Below are 25,103 nucleotides of genomic sequence, written 5' to 3'. Positions count from 1 at the left end.
CAGGCATGCAAATGAGGTCAGAAGAAAGCAACGCACTGCATTTTCCTTGCTTTCCCTTACCACTGATCTATAGTCGACAGTCCTACAAAGATATCAATACCACGATTAGTTTTAACAGTAAGCAACCACTTTATATCAACATAAAAAAGGAGTTCAAAACTGCCTAGGTGTATTTGTGCAGCAAATGTAAACCTGAGAAAGCATTGACGACTTGTCAGACTCCTCCAGAGCAGACAGAAGGTCATCAACATGTGCACCAGGTTGCAAGTTTTTGCAGTCAGTAATTATTCTTGGCTTGTAGAATGTTGGCCATTTAGCAATAAACTTGCTCGAGATGTCATCTCCAAAAAGCATAGTAAAGTCTTGGTCAATCTATCACACAGAGAAACCATGTCAATAACAAACATTACAATTACATATACAATTAACATCAAAATTTCAATATTTCTTACCAAGCCTGGGGTGTATTCCAGAAAGCACGGTTAACTTACCTTCAGATAAACCCTGAACTGTCGGTTGATTAACCCCAAACCTTGCTTACTCGAGGTATCTGGTTCCAAAAACGCTTCCGGGAGTAAGTTCATTCAACTCAGAGTATGTTCCTGGTTAAGACTCAAGACATTCTCAACAGAGCGACGAATCGGCGAGTCACTATGGAAACGGACGCTAAGAAATAGCGCGCCATGCTGTTTCTTTCTTCTTCTTTTGTTCAATGGTCATTTACATGCTTAGTGCATACCGCCACCTAATTGATGGTTGTGCAATCATTTTTCCCCGTTTAATCTTTAATCCTTGAGATTGAATATGAATTATATTGTTTGTTTGATGCTAATTATATATTAAGTCCTATCAGATATGTATTTTTATTATAGAAATACATTATAGAAAATGCAGATCCATATGTGAGATGATAATATAAAATGTAATAAATATAATAAATTAAACATTACCTTGTCATAGTGTTTTCTAATTTATACATATAACTGTTATGCCAATATAATACGATATATTAGAATAATATATTACCTTATTTATTACTTAGGCCTATATTAGCGCTTAATCATTAACATATCATATATATATATATATATATATATATTACATAATCTAATATTATAATGTTGTACTCTATCTGTCACGCCCACTGAAGGCTAGTCAGTAGATCACGTGTGCGCTGATAGCGCTGAAGTGAACTAACCCTGGAACATAACCTGCTCCGGAGCAGGTTATCTTCAGAGAGCAAGTTACTATGGTTACTTACTTACCCTGAAAGTAACCTCCGATTTTGGAACCGAAAACTGAGGTTATCCGCTCTCTTATCCTCAAACATATCCGGGTATGTCACATAACCTGCTTTCTGGAATGCACCCCTGGTGTATCCAAAAATCGGGGAAAGTAATCAAGGATGAGTGAAGATTTGTCTGGATCATGCATCAAATTCTGCCTGTACTTGAATGTTGTCTTCATTTTATCCTTAATAACTGGTGCGTCCGTTGAATGCTTCATCATGGATATAGCTTCTGAGCATTTGTCACCTGACAGCTGCTCAGTTGTTGATGTCGTCTCGCGCAAAGTCTTAGGACCATCTTTGTAAACCACCTTTGATGCCCCCTTCAAGTTATTTACGGAGTTGCGCTGAACAGTTTTTAATCTGTAGGCAATGTAACCCTGGCCACTGCATAGTACTGTTCCTGTCAAACAAACGTATAGCATCAATAAGTCAGCATCAATGTGTCAGGCCCAGGCGGTATCGCATGCACTCAATTTTGCAGAATAATATATTGTTTACAGAAGTTCTGTGCATGACCCACTAGACACAATGCACTACCCAAACTATAAAATATTTAAACTTATTTTATGATACTTACAGCTACCAATAACAGTATTCTAAGCTTTACACATTTGACAAGGTTTACATTCTTTCCACAGTATTCTGCTGATTTTTCTAGAAGAAAATGGCAAAAAAAAAGTCTGCTGATTCCATCAGAGATAAATCTTAGTATAATAAATTATTTGATTGACTCATGCATTTGATATGTGCTGAAATAAAGAGAGAGTGTACAGTCTCAATGTACTGTATACTTACATAACCAGTCGGTGAGCACTTATCGTTCAAATTAGGGAATAGAGTAACGATTCCAAGAGCATAGCTAACACGGATACTGACTGGTGGAATCCTCCTACACCACAACATGAAAAAAAATAAGTAAATAAAAGACATTTAACATTACATATAAAATGTAACTGTGATCAAATGCCAGTGCAATATTTAAACTTGATTGATTATTTTATTGGTCACTTACCCATACTTCTCTACCATATCAGCCACAAGGATGTTTACCAGCTTCTTTCGTGTCTTGTCAGACAGGCTCTTCATTTGTTCGTACTCCTTCAATATATCAGAGCCTCCTGGTTTTGAGTGCAGCGCTGCATGAACTCGCTTTAAAAAAAATATATATATAAAATAAATAAAGAGGTTGAATGCAAATAAACCAGTCTTTGATATACTAATGTTGGTAAGATTATTGATACGGTATCAAAAATGATATCATTCAAGGACAAAACTTAAGGAAAAGAGGAAAAATAACTGACATCTTTTGACACATTGCAGTCAGAAAATTCTTCTAAGAATCGCTTTTTGCGTGCCTTTGAAGATTGTGGAATCACTGTGGAATCTGAACTTTCTGATTCCACTGATGAAAATGACAACTCAGGGCATGAAGGCTCAGAGAAATCGGTCTCAGCTTGCGGAACATTATCTTAGAATCACATACAGCACACAAGACAATATGAACATTAAAAAGACAGATGCTATCATCATGTATTGTGAAGAAAGAATACAAACTAGATTATACATTTTTGAACATGGCAGCAGTTTCTTACTTGATTTATCACCATCCCAAATTTGGAAGGACACCTTCGATGTTCTCACAAGCTCATCAAAAATATCAGCATCAACATCAACATCAACTCCTGCAGAGTCTTTAAGAACCACATTGGCTCCATGCAGCAAGTTGAACTTGGCAGAAGCTTAGAGGTAGAAACAAATACAATTCGATTACATGTTCAAACATACTGAAATTACAACATTTTAATCGCTTGGTATTATTTTCAAGTAATACATTTTTTTTTTTTAAATCTAACATATAATAAAATAACTATTCAGATCAGTAGGATAGAATTACAGTCATCAAACAGTCATCTAGATGACACCAATATAAAAAACTAAAGCACACACACAAACGCCGCTACATCTAACTCGTAAAATAAACTTTTTTGAACCAACCAAGCAAGTTTCACTTATAAATGATTAAACTGTGTGACGTTTTTGTCCTGATAAAGTGTTGGTTTGGTGATATTTCTCATATTTGCGTCCATAAAAAAAGCCAGGCCTGCAGCACCCCTCGAAATAGAACTAAGTTTTGTTAAACTTAACAAAACGGCAACTTACATGGTCAAATAAACACCAGATTTTAAGCCAGGAACTCACCTAGCGACCAGAGCCGTTGAGAAAGCTGAAACATTCTGAAGCTGGTCGCGCCACATCTTGAAAACGAGTGACATGGCGCGCGCTTCTCGTCAGCTGTGCAACCGCCAATTTAGAGTGCGTCACGGCTTCATCCGCCCATTAGGCCTCAATTCTTTCAATAGTTTTTATCCCCTGTAAATTCTCCTCCTGTCCTTGATATTTGATCTTTTTACACAACTCAGCGTTTTTACAGTTACAAACATTAACTTGCGTGTTTTGCTCATGCTGAAATAGTGAGGTATCAAATTAGTACAACGTGGCCCCGATTTATCTTAACAAGGGAAGGAATTGATCAAACGTGTCCACGACATACTCATGTGCAGGGCTCCGTAGATTTAATTTAGCTATATCGTGTGAGAATCTGATTTACCTGCTTTTTCTTCGACTTCGACTTGCGGACACAGACTGGTGGCCTAGCGTTAAGTGGAGGCGTGGCTTATTTGCGCCACTTTGGGGGAAATTTGAAAATACACTTAAATTTCACACTGACACTCTCTTACAAATAACAACAGCAGTGTTATTTTATCACCATATAGTGTTAAAACAATGTCAACACTGTTAATTTTACACCGTCCCTGAAAATTTTACACCAGTGATTTTGCTGTGTGCTGTCTAATCAGAATCTTGATATGCCACACCTGTGAGGTGGATGGAGTATCTCGGCAAAGAAGTGCTCACTAACACAGATGTAGACAGATTTGTGAAAAATATTTGAGAGAAATAGGCCTTTTGTATACATAGAAAAAGTCTTAGATCTTTGAGTTCAGCTCATGAAAAATGAGGGGCAAAAACAAAAGTGTTGCATTTATAATTTTGTTCAGTGTGTGTGTGTATATATGTATATATGTGTATGTATGTTTCAACGTGTTCTTCAGACATTCATCTTTAAAACAATGTTTTTATAATTTATGATTACAGGATAATAAAAAAACAACAACAGAAAAGACATTTGTCTGGAGTGCTTGATCTCAAAATTGTGTACTGCTATTTTGTATATACCTTTCAATTAACATGTAGATACAAAGAAACAAAAGGGGTTATTATAAATTAATAGGTTCCATAGACAGTATGGGGACATTTGCCTTTAGAAAAGTGGATCTAGTACAAAACTAGGCTTATGTATTTGTGTAAAAGATTAAATAAAAAATGAATTCTTGGTTCCTTAAAACCTCAAATGAGGTGTGTGATTAATTCAGCCCATGTCATCAAAATATCACTCCAGGGGCCAGTTGCAAAAAAGGTTAAGACTAGTCTTAAAAGTTAGTCAGCTCATTATTTTTCTTTAAGACCTGTCATTTAAAAAAAAAAAATCAGTTATGTAAAAATGTAGATTAGTTGTATCCAAAAAATAAGACTGATTACCCCTTGGCTAACTGCTAGTTGGTCAGACTAGTTCTTAAGACACTGGCTGCGGGTCTGAAATGGCATATTTCCCTGCTTTATAGTAGGCAAAAAGCAGTAGGCCAGTGTATGTTTGAATCCTCAGTATCCATAAAAGAGTAGGCGAAATTGCACTAATTGGCTCGTGCACAAGATGGCGCCGGTGAGCTTCGACGACGCGAGTGTGTCAGGTCATTGTGTGCTGGGTACAGGCGACGGCGGTGTTGAAGCTCTTTTATTTGTCGTCAAACAGTTGATACATACAAGGCAGTGGCCTTGTGTGTATCCTGTCGCAAAATGCCGCGAAAAGTCCTGCACGATGGTAATAATGTGATTAAGGTGTTTACTGCCGTTCAATAATGCGATTAAAATAGGAATACTCCACATGTCTTAATTCGATTAGTGTTGACTTCGATTATGATTTTAGCCGGATTAAGGTAATCAAAAATCTGTTTACATGGTAGACTCTTAATCAGAGTATTGTCTTAATCGTATTAAAATCGGAGTATTGATGTCCATGTAAACGTAGTCAGTGTGTGTGTGGTAAAGGAAAACGATAGTCTACTTTTAATGATGCAACCAAAGGTGTTGACGTGTACGTTATCCCCGTGTGTGTTACATTAAATATCATATCCATAAAAAAGGTTCACATATAGGCCTAGGCTATGTTTTAGTTATTGCTAGCCAGGGGAACACTGTATCACCACATGACAGTTCTCCACATGCCGAGTCCCATATAGAATCAGAAATGATGTACATACCAACAGTTACCTGGTTCACTAGTAATAAAATTATCTTATAGGGCCTAGGAGTGTATAAGTTTGCAAAAATAAGAGATCATTTACATTGTATAGTTTTAGAACTGTAAAATAGCCTAATATCTATATTACTTAACAGAAGATACTTGCATCTATTCCACAATAACATAAATGAAAACTGAACAAAAATGTTCATCCCCCGGTTGTTTTTATAATGTTTGGCTTCCTGGATGATCATTAATCATTGACTGTTATTTTTATGTAAACATAAAAGTGCTCACTGTTGTTGAGCAAAATCCACATTATTTGGTTTCCCAGCATTTTCTGCACATTTTAGTTGTGTCCTACGTTGCCTATATGATGCTGAGAACCTGATTTTTCACTAAGGACAGTTTAAGGGACTCATACAGAACTATTACAAACAATACACATATCCATTGATAATTAAGAATTCAACACACTAGAGTCCAGAGAATGTATTCTTTTGATCAAGTTATGATCTGTGTAAACTGTAATGAATGATGTGTAAAAATAAAGAATAAAACCTTTTATCTCATATAAATTACACAGACCATATACTGATGAAAAGTTTACTATAGTTTAATATAGTGTGTTGCCTTCTTGAGCATCACTGAGTCCTTGAGTCCTTTAAATTAAATTGTGAAAAGTTATTGCATGTGGAATAGATATGTGTTATAATAAATATGTGTTATGTAAAAGAGCTTCATCAGGGCAGTAATAAACGTAATTGAATTTGGGGGGTTGGGGGTGCAAACATTTTCACTAAACTGTAATTACCAATACCTACTAGCTAGCTTGTTAGATTATCTATACTCTCAAAGTTCATATACAGAACTCCATTGTAAAATCAGCATGACACATAGATCAATAGCTGTGACTTTCACTGTTACTTTTTCTATGTAAATGTTGTTACATGTTTAAAAAAACACGTTAATAAATATAGACTTAATTAATGTATTATGAATTCATGGGTGCATTTATGTTCTTTCAAAAACTAATCTGTAAAATTAAATTTTCACTGCATTTTCAGATTGACAAGTCTGTGCTCTCTGTCATGACTGATGAGCAAATGGCAAAGTATATTAGTTCATATGGTGACTGACTGGCTGTCATCTTCTGTCAACAAACAGCTGCCTGCTCTGATAAAGAATCTCTGTTACAAAATTTGAGAGCTAAAATTGAAGCAAGGAAACTGGGTTCAAAGTCCTCTAAAACTTTGCATGGAAAAGCATGTGCCTTCCCTAAGGAAAATAATTTAATGGCAAGACACAAAAATGTATCTGCAGGAAGAACCTCCAGGAGAATTGAAATTGGATGGCTTCACTTCAGCCGTAATGGATACCAACAAGTGAGGACCAAGTGGTGGAACTAGGCATTTGACAGTTCAAAAAAAGACAACTGTTTTACAAATAATGGAAATGGGAAAGAAACTTTTTTTTCCCAAAAGGAGAGTCACCAAAAGGTCCAGAAACAGACTTCACTTTTCATGTTTGTGATTTTAAAAGAAATCACATTCCCATGGACAGCACTGTTGGAGATCTGTATGAACTAACCAAACTGAAATTGTTGAGATTTTACATTTGCACTAAACAAGAGGTGTGCCTCACAGATGTAGAATCTTTATCCGATGATGATAAAGAAGAATGTAATGAAAACTCATTACTACAGGACGGATTAGACAGTGATACTGAGAGACCTGCTGCAAAAGTGTCATTGCATGGACATGACAGTGATCTTGAGGATACAAGCACACATTTATTGGATGACAGACTTTCATCTAACAAAGGCACCAAGAGGAAGGTGAGTAAAATCATGAAGACTCTGACTTGAATGTATTTTGGGCTTCATTTGTAAATACAGTCACAGAAGAGTTGTTCATTATCATTTAGGGCTGAAACAATTACCATTATCCACAATGTTGACAACAATAACATAACACATGTTTTTGTTATGGTTTACTGTTAGCAAACATCCCAATGCTGCTGTGCGCTTTTGTTTCAAAAATAAACACACTACAAAAATGACAGCGTTGCGAAAATATCTGATCATAGTGATTTCGATATGTTTGCACCAGCTCTCAAGTAATGTTTATTTATATGATACTTTATGCAATGCATTGCTTTATAGCAAGCAGCTTTACAGTATTAATCATGAAAACAACAGTGTCATGTTCAGTCAGAATTACAACTTGATTTTCTGTTATAAAGTAGCTCTATCTGTATATGAAAATGTATAGACTGTATAACTGAATAATCAATCAGAGTCTTCTGATTAATCTGTGAAACAACCGTTGATTAATCGATTGTCTAAATAATTTTTTTGCAGCTCTAACATCATTTAATTTTCGAATTAAATGTTAATCAATGAATGTTATATTGAATGTTTTTCAGAGACAATTAATTAGAGAAGCCCAGAGTATAAGAGGAATGGAGGATGTTCCTCAGAGTGGATTTTCCTTAGAGACACCCAGCACTTCACACGACTCTCTTTCACCACCCAGAGATATCCAAAGAACACAGACCATCCAAAGACTTACAAGTGACGAGGAGACTGATGAATAGTGGAGACAAAGTGCACAGCATTCACATGAGCTCTTTGATTTTCAGAGAAGCTATGAATTCATTTACTTGACCAATCAGATTCCTCCACTACACAACAGCATAGTTCAGAATCTTGGAGATGATGATGATGATGATAAGGAAGACACAGTTGAATGGAATGAAGGAGAAGAACTTGAACAAACAGATGAGGACCAAGAAGTTAAAATAACATGGAATCTGAATGAGAACATCATACAGGTAATGTGATCCTGATGGACCGAATGTCACAGTATAGATTTGAAAATTAAATATTCAAACTACAAACATTAAATGGAAATTATGGATCACCTTAAAACTACAATGTACTGTACATCCTAATTACAATATAAATGATCTTCAGGGGGCTTTAGGTCACAATACATCCAATGTCCCCTGCTTTGTGCTTCTTACTCACCACTAGGCAACTGTTACATTGTCAAGTGACGCTGCTTTTTTCTTTTTATGTTTTTTGTGACGATGTGTTTCACTTTCATTTTCTGCATATTTATTGATCCTCCAGAATTCAGAGTCGAATGAAGCTGAAAATGAGGTGCCATCACCACCCTCAAGTTATAGCAATCCTGCACTGCTGGTAAGAGAGCCAAAATATGTTTTGCGTGTGGAAGTCCTTTAGATCATAGATGATCGGTCCTAATTTTGTAAGATTGGGCTTTGTTTGTTTACAAAGAAGATTAAGGAAGGAATAAAGTCTGTATAGATCATATACATAATACATAAGAACAAACCTTTAAAACTTGAAACATGAATTTATAATGAACAAAGTTCCTCACTGAGGCCCTAAATTAATCTAAGTAATCAGAATCAAGTTTCTTCTAATACCTATAAGTAGGCATTTATGATATTTGTGAACAAGACTAAAATCACATCACACAAGACTGAAGTTCGATGTAAGTTTTATAGGAACAGTTCTAAATGAAAATTCTGTTGCTCATGTCATTCCAAACCTGGATGACTTTCTTCTGTGCAATACAAATGGGGAGCTTGTAAAATATTTTTTTTTTCCCATGCAGTTACAAAGAATGGGGACTAGGCTGTGTCACGAAAATGTATCTTAAATCAATTTTAATAGAAACTACATGAAAACATTGTCATTAACTGGAAAAAGAATAAAGTAACACAACTGGAAAATCTGGAACTAAACTTAAGTACTCAAAATGTAACTAAAATGATCAAATAGTTATTTTATAATTCTACAGTTATATATATTATTATTATTGCTTTGCATTTAACTTAATTACACAGTGCCATTTTACAGTGAAACTAAAGGAAAGCTTGTTTAGAAGAATATGAGGGTGAGAAAATAATTTTTGAAAAATTATTTAACTAATTATTAGAAAATAACTAATGAATACACATTGTAAAGAAATCTCATAATAATTGTTCTAAATTGTTTTTACCTTGCCTTTTCTAGATGGGTAGTGAAATGCCTTCACCACCAGAAAATTTGCCATCCCATTCTGGAAACCATCTTTCTCCTATAACTTCATCTGAAAACTCAGAAAATGCAAAAGTTGTGCATGCTTTAATACACAGGGTAAAGGTTGTAGAAGATCTTTTGGCGGTGTTCATGGATGACAGCATAATTCAATCTACCCTGAAGATGGAATTTGTAAATGAGAAAGCTGTAGATGATGCTGGAGTGTCCAGAGAAGTTTACACTGCATTCTGGGATCAGTTCCTTGAGCAGTGTGAAGGGGAAGATGAGCAAGTTCCTAGACTGAGACCAGACTTCTCTGAAGCTGAATGGGAGGCAGTAGGAAGGATCTAGGTAAAAGGATTACTTGACCTTGGTGTACTGCCAGTAAGGCTTTCCAGTGCTTTCATTTTAGCATGTATGCATGGAATCGACTCAGTCAATGATGATGTCCTGATGTCATCTTTCCACAACTACCTCTCTTTGACTGAACGAACTGCCGTTGCAAAGGCTTGTCAAGGCACACTGGAGGAATGTGATGAAGATGATTTGCTTGACCTCTTCACAAGAATGGGCTCCCATTGCATCCCTCCAAAAAACACCATGAAAGATTCTATCCAAACAATGGCTCATAAAGCAATTCTTCAAGAGCCCTAATATGTAATAGACTGTTTCTCCAGAGCCATGCCATTTGCACTGCTGAAAGTACCAGACCAGGAAAGTCTAGTGTCTCTGTATGACACAAAGAAGGCCACTGGCAAAAAAGTGGCACAGCTACTTCAAACAACACAGCTGATTCGCTCTCAGAAAGAACAGATCATCTGCAACGTTATCTCAGAAATGCTGACCAAAGCAAAGCAGAAAAAATTCTACGGTTCTGCACTGGTTCTTCTGTTATATGTGTTCAAATCAAGGTAAGCTTCAATGCAGAATCTGGCCTCAGCAGAAGACCAGTAGCTCATACCTGTGGAGCTACTCTTGATTTATCTTATACTTACAGTTCTTATCCAGACCTCCGCACAGAGTTTGACAACATTCTCTCCAGTGATTACTTTGAAATGGACATCCTGTGAATTTGATGCTGGTCAGGAATAGTTCATAGTCAAAGTCACTTTTTTGGAATTTGATAGTCTGTAGTTATGAACTTGTTGGTAACAATCCGTGTGAAGGTATTTTTATGTACCTTGTGAAAAAGAACAGCATGCTACAAACAACAGCAGTTTTTGGATTTAAATGGCCCTTATATTATTACTTTGATTTACATTTGACTGTCATAACATTCATTTACTATTCAAATAGCTGTAGAGTTTTCCAGCAAGTGGTCAGGTTTGTTCTCTTTGAAAGCATATCATCAGTGCTGTTAGTATGGTTTAATTGTTATTTGATTGTCTTGTTGTCGTAAGTGTTTTGTTTGCAGATGCAGAAATATAAATTTCAAAATATACTGAAATTGCTTTTGTGCAAAGTATTGTTAGTGTGGAAATTACACTGAATCATTAACTTTTTTGTTAATTACATAAGATGTAACCACATAATATGTGGTCAGGTTTGTTTTGTTTTAAAATGTATTCCTCAGCCATTAATATTGCTAAATTATTATTGGATTCTTATGTCAAATCAATCTTATATGCACTCTGTTTACAGTGAAAAAAGTTATTTTAATGTTTTAAAACATGGATTAATTATCGTTAGGCTATTTAAACTTTTTGAATTGAAACTGTATTTGAAATTTTAGCAAACATTCAGATTTCTGTTCTATGCAGTACCACTTTGGTTGTTAGTAAGGAAAGTTCTCTGAATCCTTAACCTTTTTTTTTTTATTATTTCATAAAGTTTAAACAGTTTACATGTTGATACAGGTTCAAATTTAGAAATAAACATTTCCTTTCTTTCATTTCATTTCTTTGTAAACAATAAACAATCTTGCAAAAGTGTTTTCATTTTCAATGACTTTTATGTGTCAAGATTGTAGTCTGGTAAATTGCAATTCTATATAAAATCTTTCCACAATGTTTCAGGTTTCCCCTGGGGACTGTATTGTCTACAGATTATGTAAACATTTCAGATAAAAATGACCTTGCCTTCTTACAGTAATGTCCTGATCACATCTCTTAAATGCATGTATAAGTTCATAGCTTGATATGGGTCTCTTGGAATGTTCAACTGAGACTCAGAGATTATCACATGATATGGGGCGTCGGAAAGTGCATTCGTTCTTGCACAACTGAACACTTTCAGTGTCGGCTAAGGTGAGGAAGTCTCTGGTGTGGTAAAGCTCAGGCAATGCATACATCACACTGGGCCGACCACTGGGGTTACTGATGTTTTTTGATGATGTTCTGAGTAGATACTTCATTATTACTTCTTTGCAGAATTAAGTTAAATTGTTTCCTGAGTATCCTATATGAGGTACCTGCTACAAATATCTGGTGATGTGCTTTAATACTGCTTCACTATCAGAAGATAAACCTAAACAATATTACAATTACCAAAGAACCATAGCTCTTGAGCTTCTCGGAAGATAAAAGAAATAAAGAAAACAACATTCATAAAGAGTAAAGATATGTAAAATGAACAATATAAAGATTTTTAGCATCACTCCTGTATAATTTGGCCCACCCCAGAAACATAAACAGTTTTTTACTTTCTCTGGAGAATCTGTGATCTCTGATTACTGACTGTGGAGAAGACTCTTTCAGACAGTGCTGAGGAGGCAGAGTTAGGTGCTGGACGGCTGTGAGAGAAGAGGAAGAGTGTCGTTCTTACCCCAGCAGCAGAAGGCAGACTCTTCTGGGGGAAGGACAGGAGACACTTTACTCTTCATCTTGTCATGGAGGGTTGATGCAGTGTTTTGCTGTAGAACAAGGCTCCTCCTCAGCACTTGGTCTTCCTCAGCAAAGAGTTCCTTTAGTGCAGAGTCAGAGATTCCTTGCAAACTAGAATCTTTTAATAAAATTTACCATATTATTGTAGTCAGGTTTATTGTTTTTATTATAACACATGACAAAGGTATGAGAAAATTATAAAGGTGTCCTTCCTCCTCTTCGCCATCCTGAGCCTGCACTGTCAATATCCTTCTCTGGCAGCTAAAAGGGAGGATATTGTCGTGTTAATGTTGCTAATGTTGTACACAACCATTCAAAAATCTGGAATCTTTATGTTTTGTTTTTTTTTATATATTTTTCGAAAGAAATCTCTTCTGCTCACCAAGGCTATATTAATTTGATCAAATTTACAGAACAAAACATTAATATTGTAAAATATATAGATTTTTTAAATTTAAAACAACAGTTTTCATACCCTTTTTCTAATACACTTTAAAATGTATTTCATTCCTGTGAGGCAAAGCTGAATTTTTCAGTAGCCTTTACTCCAGTCTTCAGTGTCACATGATCATTCTCATATACTGATCTCATATACTGACTTCCATGCACCTAATCACATTATTGCCTCTCTGACCAAAGTGTGCATGTGCTCGTGACGTACATGAATGACGTGAGGCACCTGCAGGGGTGCGTTTCCCAAAAGCATCGATAGCTAACTATGGTCCTTAGTTCCACTGAACTCTATTGGTAACTATGGAACTTGTGACCATAGTTGCTTTTGGGAAACGCACCCCAAATTAGAAACGATGGGAAAGAAAGCTTTGCATTTCTGGAGAGCCGAATCACTAAACTCTGTCAGCACACCAGTCTCTGCTCCTCACCCTCATCCAGCGTAGGCAAACCCAGCTGAAGTGACACTGCCATCACATTGCTATGGTGGTGAAAAAGCATGGAATACAAACATACAAACATGTTTTGCATTAGACAAATTAAAACAGCGGCCAGTAACACACCAATTTGTGCTGAGCAGTGGGGTTATGTTATGTGAATAATGGTGGTAAAAAAAATAACCACAACTCAAATACTACGAATAATGGAAATTGCATATAAACGGGAGTGAAGAGCTTTGCTCTTGACATGTAAACATCATAATGTGATCAAGTCCTTACTCTGATTATTGGAAATAATCACATTATTTGTGCACATGTAAACGTAGTCTGTTGGAAACAGTTGTGCTCCTTAATATTTCTGTGTAAATCGTGATATTTGTCTTCATGATTATTTTATGTATACAAGTTTAAAAAAAAAAAAAGTAAAAAAAAAAATCAAACCTTTTGTAATATAATAAAAGTCTTTTCTATCACTTTAATTCAATTTTATGCATCCTTGCTATTAATGTCTTCCCCCAAAAAAAAAAAAAAAAAAAAAAAAAATATATTAGGTCACTCCAACCTTTTGAACCGTCGTGTAGACCAGTGTTTCCCAACCAGTGTGCCGTGCCATGGAAGATTATCAAAAACTTCCTTCTCTATTATATTTCGTTATTATTATTTTAAATTAGTGCAATTGGTCATTGTTATCATTAACAACAAGATAAACTGAGTGCCCATATAGCTACAATAAACTTTATAACCTGCAAACTGATGAAAATGTGATGCCATTGTTATGGATCCAAGATGGCGGCGTGATCAGACGCAGCGGCTGCTCCAGGTCCCAAAGACGGTGCTTTTTTGTCTTTTAATGTCGTCTGTTCGTCTCCAAATAGTGTAAATTTACCGCTAGTTCATAAGGAAATCACTCCTAAACTCAAATATGTTCGCCAAAGACTTTTGGATATCGGCAACGCATACAAAGACCAACTCTCGCCGGCGGCTACTGAGAAGCTACGAGGCCTCTGTTTACTGCTGAAGCCGGACCTCGAGACCGCGGCCTCGCCTACTGTCGCTACCCACACAAGGCGGCGTCAAGCGGTGTGAGAGAGGACGGAAGCGCGTAAGCGCCGGAGGTATCTGAGCTAGGCTGAGGAAAACCCCACAAGACCGGCTCTTCCAACACTCATGCTCTCAAACGTTCGCTCTCTGGAAAACAAACTGGACTTAATTCAACTCAGTCGATCTACACAGCATGAGACAAGGGATTGTTGTGTGTTTGTTTTCACTGAAACATGGCTGAACGACAACATCCCGGACTCCGCCATTCAGCTGCACGGACTAACTTGCTACCGCAGCGGACAGAGATTCATCACTGTCTGGTAAGACTCATGGCGGCGGCTTGTGTGTGTACGTCAACAAAGAATGGTGTAACAATGCTGAGGTAGTGACAAAACACTGTTCATCGCTGGTGGAGTTTATGTTTGTGAAGTGTCGACCGTTCTATCTGCCGCGGGAGTTCACGGCCATTGTTATTGTCGCGGTATACATCCCACCGTGCGCAAGCGCAAAGGGCGCTTCGCGAGCTGTACAGCGCCATCAGCGAACAACAAACAAATAACCCCGACGGCTTTTTCATCATAGCCGGTGACTTCAACCACGCAAACTTAAAGACAGTTTTGCCAAAGTTCTACCAACATGTGAACTTTGCAACAAGGGGAAATAACACACTGGACTTTGTTTACACAACATTTAAGAGCGCATACAAAGCTGAACCCCGCCCCCACCTCGGGTACTCGGACCACATCTCTGTTATGCTAATCCCAGCATACAGACCACTTCTGAAACTGGCCAAACCGGTTCACAAACAGATCAAGGTATGGCCAAACAATGCCACCTCAGCACTGCAGGACTGCTTCCAGGACACAGACTGGAACATGTTCAAAGAGGCGGCCACCTACAACAACCACACAGACCTGCAGGAGAACACTGAAACAGTGACTGCTTACATCCAAAAGTGCACTGATGATGTGACAGTCACCAAGACCATCACCACACGCGCCAACCAGAAGCCATGGATGACAGCAGAGGTTCGTGGGCTGCTAAAGACCAGAGATGAAGCATTCAGATCAGGAGATAAAGCAGCCCTCAAAACAGCAAGAGCCAATCTGTCCCGCAGCATCAAAAATGCAAAACGGTCATATGCTCAAAAAATCAACAATCACTTCACAGACAGCAGAGACACACGGAGCCTGTGGCAAGCTATTCAGACCATCACAGACTACAAGCCCCCGCCACAGGCCTGTGATGACGACACATCCCTCCCAGATACACTCAACCACTTTTACTCACGGTTTGAAATGCAGAATGACACACCTGCACAAAAACTGCCCACACCTCCCAACGACCAGGCGCTCTGTCTGTCTCCAGCCGACGTAAGGAAGTCCCTATCTAGGATCAACCCACGCAAGGCTGCGGGTCCCGACAACATACCTGGCCGTGTACTGAAAGACTGTGCTGCACAGCTGACAGATGTCCTAACAGATATCTTCAACACCTCGCTGAGCCAGGCAGTCGTCCCCACATGTCTCAAATCCACAACAATCATACCGGTACCAAAGAAATCACCTGTGTCCTGTCTAAATGACTACCGTCCCATAGCACTGACTCAATCATAATGAAGTGCTTTGAGAGGTTAGTCATGCACAACATCAAAACCAGCCTCCCCAACACACTCGATCCGCTCCAGTTTGCATACCGTCCGAACCGCTCTACGGACGATGCAATTTCCTCCACTCTCCACCTAGCTCTTACCCACCTAGAAAATAATGCTGTTCATTGACTTCAGCTCAGCATTCAACACAATAATCCCACAACAGCTCATAAATAAACTCAACCTGCTGGGCCTTAACAATTCCCTCTGCAATTGGATCCTGGACTTTCTAACCGAAGACCTCAGTCAGTCCGTGTCGGCCACAACACCTCGAGAACTACCACACTGAACACAGGTGCCCCACAAGGCTGTGTGCTCAGCCCGCTGCTCTTCACGCTGCTGACCCACGACTGCACTGCCAAGTCCAGCTCCAACCACATCATCAAGTTCGCTGATGACACAACAGTGGTAGGCCTCATCAGCAACAACGATGAAACGCACTACAGAGAGGAAGTGGCACAGCTGGCTGAATGGTGTGGCACTAACAACCTGTCCCTCAATGTGAGTAAGACAAAGGAGGTTGTGATGGACTTCAGGAGAAACTCCGGTGATCACCCCCCACTGACCATCGACAGCTCGACTGTGGAGAGAGTCAGCAGCACTAAATTCCTGGGGGTGCACATCACAGAGGATCTCACCTGGTCCACCAACACCATGTCACTCTCCAAGAAGGCACAACAGCGCCTACACTTCCTCCGCCGGCTGAGAAGAGCAAGTCTCCCTCCACCCATCCTCACCACTTTCTACAGGGGCACCATTGAGAGTGTGCTGACCAGCTGCATCACTGTCTGGTACGGGAACTGTACTGCAGCAGGCCGCAAGACCCTCCAGCGGACAGTGAACACAGCTGCAAGGATCATCGGTGCCCCTCTCCCCTCCATCCTGGATATTTTCCTCACACGATGCTCCAGCAAAGCAAATAGTATCGTGAAGGACTCCACACACCCCTCCCACAGTCTCTTCCAGCTCCTACCATCAGGAAGACGGTACCGGAGCATCAGAGCCCGCTCTGCCAGACTGCTCAACAGCTTTTTCCCCCAGGCTGTGAGAGCCCTGAACTCAAATCACCCCGCCCCTCTCTGAACCCCCATACAAACCCCCTACCTCCTGTAACATGTAACGTGCAATTCGAAGTGTGCTACACACAGGTGAGTGGGCCTGTACAAACCACCTGTAGTAACACACTCTCCTCCTCTATGCGCACTAGCCACTTTTCACACACACTGCTGTGTGTACACAAATCCCACAAAAAGAACTCAGTAATATATGTATGTTTACATGCTCATGCACTACAAATCATCCTGCACTGTTCCCCAGCCAGCTGCTTGAACTCAATGTTTCTCCTTGCACATGTACAGTATTTATCTGAAGCATTCGTATAGTTTGTATAGGTACTTTTTTATAGATAGTATATTTATATTTATAGTCAAAATCTATCAGTAGGATAGTTGTGTATAGGTTTATATTGTCTTACTCCATTGTTGTATGCCTGTATTTATGTAGCACCGTGGTCCTGTGAGGCATGACATTTCGTTCCACTGTATGCCCCCGCATGTAGCGGAATGACAATAAAGCTCAACTTGACTTGACTTGACTTGATTAATTTACTGTCTCAGATGCGGCCGTTCTAATGATGGACAAAACACAGATCTCTGTCAATCGCTCATCAAAAACCTTGTTAACTCCATTTGAATATGATTTTCAGAAATTAAGTGCAAGTGTCTGATCATACATAAAGCCAAAATACCAACTCTGATGATGCAATGTTTAATTATTGAGAACAAAAAAAACTTTTCCCCTTTCTGTTTTTTTATTTTTTATTTTTATAATACTTAGTGGTGTGCCGTGGGATTTTTTACAGGTCAAAACTGTGCAGCGGCAGAAATAAGGTTGGGAAACACTGGTGTAGACAAAATTATTGGGCAGCACAACTGTTTTCAACATTGAAAATAATCATAAATGTGTCTTGATTTCTGAAGGATCATGTGACACTGAAGACTGGAGTAATGATGCTGGGAATCCAGCTTTGATCACAGAAATAAATTATATTTTAAAATATATTTCAATCTTTTGACCAGCTGTGTACATTGCTACATTTAAATGAAAACACAACTTGTAATAAACAATACACACATTCTCAAAGAACTTACATTGTGATGATTACTTCCTTCCCTCGCTGAGGTCTTCTTCAGTCATTCCCAGACTTCCTTATTTTTCATCTTTCCCTTGAATCTACACAAAAATAAACAAATAAAAACAATTAAACAAATAATTCTATAGACAATTTGGATAAGTCACCCGAGACTTTTTTTGATGGTGGCCACAAACTGTGAAGCTTCCTTTTGAAATCTTAAGTGGTTCTCCAGCTTCTAAAGGAAAGGCAGATTCTGGGGCCATTTTCACAGAGAATTTTATCTTACTACTAGGTGTCCTAGCTAGAGGAGATTTAGCTTAAAACCTATTAACAAAACTCTTAAGGGTCTACAGTAACTAAAAAGAGGGTTGAGTCATTGCATTGACTTTTTTCTTTGTTAAATTTCCACGCTGAGCATGCATTGAAGCTCTTAATATTAAACTCTCAAAGTGAACCAGATAGACGAATGTAACTTTAAAATGTACATAATTTCTTAAACGAGACCATGCCCCCAGATCCTCCAGACAGAACAAGCAAAGTGATGTGGTTGTGTATGGTTTAGGAATAGGGGAGAGTCTTTACATTGGTCAAATTTAGGCCAACTCCAATATTTTTTAAACATTTAAAAATGACTAGGAGCTCGGGAGGTGCTCATAAAGGCAGTGGTTTACAATTGTGGTCCTGGGGACCCATAGCACTGCACACTTTGTATGTCTCTCTTGTTAAACACACTTGATTCAGATAATCAACTCCTTAGGAAAGAATTATCCAATAATCTAGTTTATAATAGTATTTTTGTCACAGATTATGATTATATATTTTTTCATTTGTTATTTTTCATTAAAATTAAGTTGTCTATTTAGCAGGTTGTGTTTAACATACAACAGAGCGATGATCAGGTCAACACACATAAGTATAGAAATTCTACATTGATAAAAAAAAAAAAAAAAACTGCACTGGTATCGGATCGGATCAGCAAGGCTCGAAATATGCTCCCATAATTTAATCTGTGCGACCTCAAAATATATTTGGGAGCATTTGTGTGAGTGCATATAATTGTTGTAGTGCCTGTTTTAATTTCTCTAAAAATGTTCAGTTATGTGCCTTCTGTGCGCTGATACGGTGACCGCAGGGGTTAAAGCAAAAAAAAATCTTTTGACTGAAAATTTTTCCTCGGCCAAACCCCATTCCACAGGCATACCTGTCACACACCCAGTTTAAGAGCCGTGTTTTTCTTCTAGTAATTTGGAGCGCTTGTCCTCCTAATTTAAAAAAAAATTAGGAGCACCTTCTAATCAATAATAAAAAATTTGCATCAAATATTAGCCTTCTTAATACGAGGTGATATTTGACTCAAAGTGATTTACAGGGGAATTTTCTTTTTACCTTTGTAAATGCATTTTTCTAATTTTATTAAATGTATGCAGTGTTTCCTCTAGGATTTTCCAGCTGTGGTGGCAGGACTATTTCCCATGGACCACGCCCCCTCCCCACCCAAGAATCACCTACACTCAGAATCAAATTTATTTTAACTAAATAAGACAAGTAAATAGTAAATAATAAAATAAGAACAAATAAATTAATGACAATCAATAGTACAAACAAAAACAAGATACAAATTAAATTATCAGTACTTAATATTTTTCAGTTAGGTCTAACTATAATCTATTCAACTGTAAAATAACACTGGATAGTCTTCACTGTATAATGAAAGACAGCAGCAGGTTTATTTAGGCTGCTGTCTCTTTAAGACCTCATGCACAGATCTAATATGTTACACATGGCTCTGTGCTTACTTTTCTTTTTAGGAGCTCTTGTCCTCCTAATTTAAAAAATTTAGGAGCACCTTCTGATCAATAATCAAAAATTAGCCTTCCTAATACGAGGTGACATTTGACTCCTTAAAGTGACTTACAGGGGTATTTTCTTTTTACCTTTGCAATGGCATCATTTTCATCTGTCAAATTCAAAAATGTATGTTTATAAGCTTTTTAAAATTTCTATTTAAAACAATATAAGTAGTAGAAAAAGACAAATAAGTTACCAATCATATGAAATTAGTATTAATAAAAAATTAATTTGTACTACAGAGGTGGCACAGAAGAACACAAAAGTGGTTTGTACATTTTCAGACTTTAATGAGGCTCAGAGGTGGCATGAGTGCTATTAAATTCATAGATTCATGTGGAGATTAATGTTTTAAATATAAAATTTTGAATACAGAAATATTAAATGATTTAAATAACTGAAATTATAAGCTAAAAGTGAAACTGAAACCGCCAGCAGGTGACAGCAAGTCAATTATTTCTTCACTGATTCATTCATTCAATTGATTCGTTCGAACCAACGATTCATTCAGGAATGAAGCAAGTGACTCACTGCGTCCCAATATGCATACTATCCACCCTATCTGCCCTGAATAGTATTGAAAATTACTACTACCACACAGAATTTAGGATGGATAGTATGCACATTGGGCACTGTCTTTATGAATGGTTAATCATGAATCAAAAACGCACTTTCATTCATGAATGAAACACCGCCGTGTTTGCTTTTAGAGATGCGCAGGGGCTCAGCTGTTACTTCATTTAGAACTATTTTCGTTGATGATATAGAGCAAAATCATGCAGTACTTGTTTATTGATCTGTTGTATTAAATCAATATCACATTTGCAAACTCCCTTAATAATTATTAAAAGCTGTCACTCTCCTTATCGCGATCTGTGCACAGAAAACGAGAGTGCACGAGTGAGTTCTCAAGACTCAAAAGCACGTGCAAATGTGATACATTCCGTCGGAACCTGCGGGAATCTGTAGAATGATTATTACCGGTAATAGCCGCAATCCCGCACCGAATTCTGCTCTGTTCTCTGATAATAACCCGACTCTGAATGATGCGAGCGGCGTTGCTGTCTTGTCAGTGAGAAGCTGCAGCCGTGGCGGGGATGATTTTTGGTGTGCCGGCAAAACAACAACAACAATGAGCTACATGTTTCTTTTCCCCTCATTCCCCTCACGGAGTGAATACAGAGCGCTTAGAGCGGAGAGAGGAACGTGCTTTCGCTCCACTCCAGGCTTTGATCACATCCCCCTCAGCAGGCTGAATACACCTTGTCTTTCCCTAAAATTAAGACATTTATTACACTGTTTGAGAAATGTAAGCCTATTTACGGCCTTAAAATTATGAAAAGTGAATTTAAGACATTAAAGACAGGCAGGAACCCTGCAGTTGACGGAAATCCGTCATATACTCTCTGCAATTAACGGAAATCCGTCGTAGCGACGGAGAACTTTAATCCCTGTCTGCCGTTCTATCAAACATTACATTACTTCATCTTTACGTTCTTAAATTTAATGCAGATTTTAGATTTTAGGTTAATATTAGCTGTCAATCACTCAGTCACTGCTTTCCGCTGTCAGGTGACAGGGAGCTAACTACCGCGGGAGATGCAAAGGGCTGAAGAAGAGAGAAAAATGAAAGGAAACACTGACAGATTTCTTTTGTAAACCACCTAAAGTTACAAATAATGGTGCTGGTGATAGCGATCATGTGGTGAATGTTGATCCACCAGCCGAAAAGAAGGCGTACAGTTTTCGGAGAGAATGGTTGAAAGACTTCGAGTGGCTCCGCTATGAAAAAGCTCTGTGCTCTATGCACTGCATTCACTTTAAAGCCTGTGGGACGGAGTTTGCAGGTAACACTAACAGCATTCGCCACCGAATCTACACATTTTAAGCTCGAGAGCTTGGTTAAATACAGAGAGAGTGCCAAACACAAGAAATGCGGGACAAGTGTGTGGCAAAACGTTCAGGATCATCAGGTTCCATCGTTAAGGCCTTTAAATTGTCAGGATGTTCACGTAAGGGGCTGCGATAATATCGTAATTGTTGTTTTAACGATGTGCGATTTGACATTATCGAGTACATTGCAAAAACTAAACCAAATACCTACAGAGAATGCATACATGACGTGATGAAGTCCAGTAGGTTAGACTAGTGCGCGTGCGCATTTACAGTGCTTTTTTTTCACTGCATGATTCACTCTATTAAAATGCGTAACAAAATTCAAGATATGGGGGCTTTATATCATTTCATATAGTTAATATCACACGAACAGTGCCGTTTTTTCCTCAACAAGAAGTGAATATTAAGAGACACCATATTTCCTGTTTTTGCTCCATTTCGACAACAAAAATAATTCTCAAACAAAGCCAAACACTTTTGTGTCTCTGAGCGACATGACAGTGTTTTGTTCCTAAATGAATCAACCGTTTAAATGATTCGGTTCAATCGCAGTGACTCACTTATTAACAGTGACTTGATGCCACCTACTGGCGATTGTAATTTCACATTTAAAGTATCTTTTAATTTTTTTAAAAATAATTTCAAATATCAGTATTCAACGTTTTATATTTACAGTATTAAAACATTATATATGCATGTGTAACTGCAGGTTAAATGCATTCATGTCCTGCATTAAGCAGGGTGTAAGTGCATCTAAATGCCACTTCAGAAATTCAAAATTCTAATTCAAAGATGAATTTTGTTGATACTGATTTAATTTGCTTAATAACAGCCCAATTGACTTATTATTCTAACTGACTGATTAAATGCAAGAATTTGACTCAAATGATGATGCACACTTTTAGAAAAAATGGCTTAATTGTGAAAATGACCATAAAAGGTAAAAATCAATTTAAACTTATTGGAAAAGATTAATTTCTATCACTGCTGTGAACTGACCACCAGAATATGAAGAATATCAAAATCAGCTAGACTACCAGCACAATAACACAAGATCAGCACAATAACACAAGCAAAATATTGTCAGATATCAGATTAACTTTAGTAATTTACGAAAGAAATCTGTCAGTGTTTCTTTTCATTTTCTCTCGTCTTCAGCCCTTTGAATTTCCCGCGGTAGTTATAGCTCCCTGTCACCTGACAGCTAATATATTAACCAATCTGTATTAAAGTTAAGAATGTAAAGATGAAATCTGTTAATATATAATTTGTAGTTATGGTGTTCATTAATTTTTGGTGGGTGCTCCTAAATTTTTGCTGGTGCTCTTAACTTTTTAAAGTTGGGAGCACCAGTGCTACCACGTAAAAAAGTTAATTTCGAGCCCTGATCCCTAAATCCAACCCTGTGGATTACCTGTCTCTCCTCCAGAGCCTTTAGTCGTGTGGGTCCAGGAAGGGTGCTTATATGTCTGGATACCGCTGCACAAATCTTTCAACCATGAGAAATACAGTTCCAGCATGTCTTCAAATCCAGGACAACAGAATGGTCAGGATGATCTGAAACATATAACCAACTGAAATCAATTTAAATGTATTTTGTCTTGCCTGAGTGATGCTGAAACAACCAGGTTTAGTTTTTCACCCAGCATTCGCTGCTTCCTATGGAACAGTCTTCATGATGAATGATCTCTTGATCCTGGATCCTTGCTGCCATCCACTTGGAGATGGTTTGGATGATATGTGGTTGTGTCTAAAGGGGTAATGAATCAACGTTACTAAAATACTGATAGCAGCACTATTGATCCTGTAGCTTATATCAATTTTTCAGTACTGAACAAGTCAGGAACCAAAGTAGTCCCAGTTCTTGAAACCCATCTCTGCTTGTAATAGTTGTCTTGTTTGCCCAGACTGTCTCTCCACCTGATTAAAAAAAAAAAAAAAAAAAACTTAGTTTTACAGCGATGAATAAAACATTTATAATACTACGTTTGGTTGTAACAAATGAGCATCTTTTCTTATAAGCAACTCGCTGAATCATTGACTCAACTGGTGGCAGTCAGGACCTAAAATAAAAAGTGAACCATTTATTAAAGATTTGTTGAAACTAAAGTATCAGATCTATTTGAGAATTAAACTAGCATAAAAAGCATGCATGTAAAAAACACCATTAACGAGCAGATGACACAATTTACAGGCCTGTCACTTGAGGGGGAAAGGCAGAAATTATTAATCCCACAGACACTGAAGATGATTTCGGCAGCCTCGGTCTAATTAAACTTTATACAGCGGTTTATATTCAAATTTACAGTATGGCTATGAGCATCATCGACTAGCCAACGGCAGGCAGTCAAACAAACTAATTAACTTTACTACGGTTAAAGTTTAAAGAATTTGAAAGTGCATTGATGACACATATATCTGCTAATATAATAATTCATGCCATCTTTTTAAATTGCTTGATGAATTCAGTATATTTCCCAAAATATAGGCTATCCAAATGGTATCTTAACATGATGTAGTGCAATAATATGAAAAGTTACCATGAGACCAGCTGACCACGTCGCTACAACGTTCTTCATGGCACTATCTAGCGACGTCTTTTGAAGACGTGCCCACGACGTTTCTGGAACGTCAGCCAAGATTCTAAAAAATGGAACTTTACCACGACGTCCTCACAACGTCGCCATAAAGTAATGTCGCTCTGACCAAAGGACGACGAACTGGCGACGTCGTCACAACGTTCTGTGTTTGCTGCACACACTCGCGTCGCCGAAGCTCACCAGCGCCATCTTGTGCACTGAGCAATAGATGTGTCCCAAAGCTAAGTGTACACACTTCGGAGTGCGCATTTTAAGTGCGAATGCGTCACACCGACACTACTGAGACTGTCCCAATGTGAAGTGTACACACTTATTTCCCAGTAGCAAATACGACTTGAGAGGCCGTTCACGTCCAGTTTCCGATTAGGAAACTCGTATATTACGATAATTCCGATAGCACATGAAGGCAGCATTAAGCCTGGAGGGGTACAAATGGACGCAATCTGATGAATATTTAACTTCAGAGTCTGCCGGCTAAAACCATAGACTGTAAAAATGTCGTTACTGGACAGTCAA

General features: G+C 38.0%; 1 protein-coding gene across 3 annotated transcripts; it reads right to left on the bottom strand.

Moving 5' to 3' along the window:
* Positions 1-25,103, bottom strand: LOC131549549 (uncharacterized). Of its 3 annotated transcripts, XR_009273433.1 has the most exons (12): positions 24,528-25,103; positions 23,630-23,907; positions 23,402-23,544; positions 18,260-18,341; positions 12,469-12,788; positions 2,884-3,030; positions 2,593-2,759; positions 2,304-2,440; positions 2,087-2,180; positions 1,451-1,691; positions 193-372; positions 1-82 (listed from the first exon to the last, which is right to left on the bottom strand). XR_009273433.1 is itself a non-coding variant. In XM_058791837.1 (10 exons), exons 5-10 carry the CDS (start codon positions 12,524-12,526, stop codon positions 1,647-1,649), a joined length of 648 nt encoding a protein of 215 aa, XP_058647820.1. In that variant the 5' UTR covers positions 12,527-12,788; positions 18,260-18,341; positions 23,402-23,544; positions 23,630-23,907; positions 24,528-25,103; the 3' UTR covers positions 1,129-1,646. The 3 variants fall into 3 exon arrangements, 1 of the variants encoding a protein (XP_058647820.1); XR_009273432.1 differs by lacking the exon at positions 1-82 and having other exon boundaries at positions 102-372; XM_058791837.1 differs by lacking the exons at positions 1-82; positions 193-372 and having other exon boundaries at positions 1,129-1,691.

This window comes from Onychostoma macrolepis, chromosome 01 (assembly GCF_012432095.1).
Source record: "Onychostoma macrolepis isolate SWU-2019 chromosome 01, ASM1243209v1, whole genome shotgun sequence".
Classification (NCBI taxonomy): domain Eukaryota; kingdom Metazoa; phylum Chordata; class Actinopteri; order Cypriniformes; family Cyprinidae; genus Onychostoma; species Onychostoma macrolepis.
This window is presented reverse-complemented; position numbering and strand designations above follow the sequence as displayed.

Excerpts from the sequence above, each read along its gene's own strand:
- LOC131549549 (XM_058791837.1), bottom strand. The coding sequence starts at position 12,526 with ATGAAGAGTAAAGTGTCTCCTGTCCTTCCCCCAGAAGAGTCTGCCTTC. Across the intron at positions 2,441-2,592 it reads ACTGCAATGTGTCAAAAGAT|CGAGTTCATGCAGCGCTGCA; the intron begins GTCAGTTATTTT and ends TTTTTTTTAAAG. Across the intron at positions 2,181-2,303 it reads GATATGGTAGAGAAGTATGG|GAGGATTCCACCAGTCAGTA; the intron begins GTAAGTGACCAA and ends GTTGTGGTGTAG.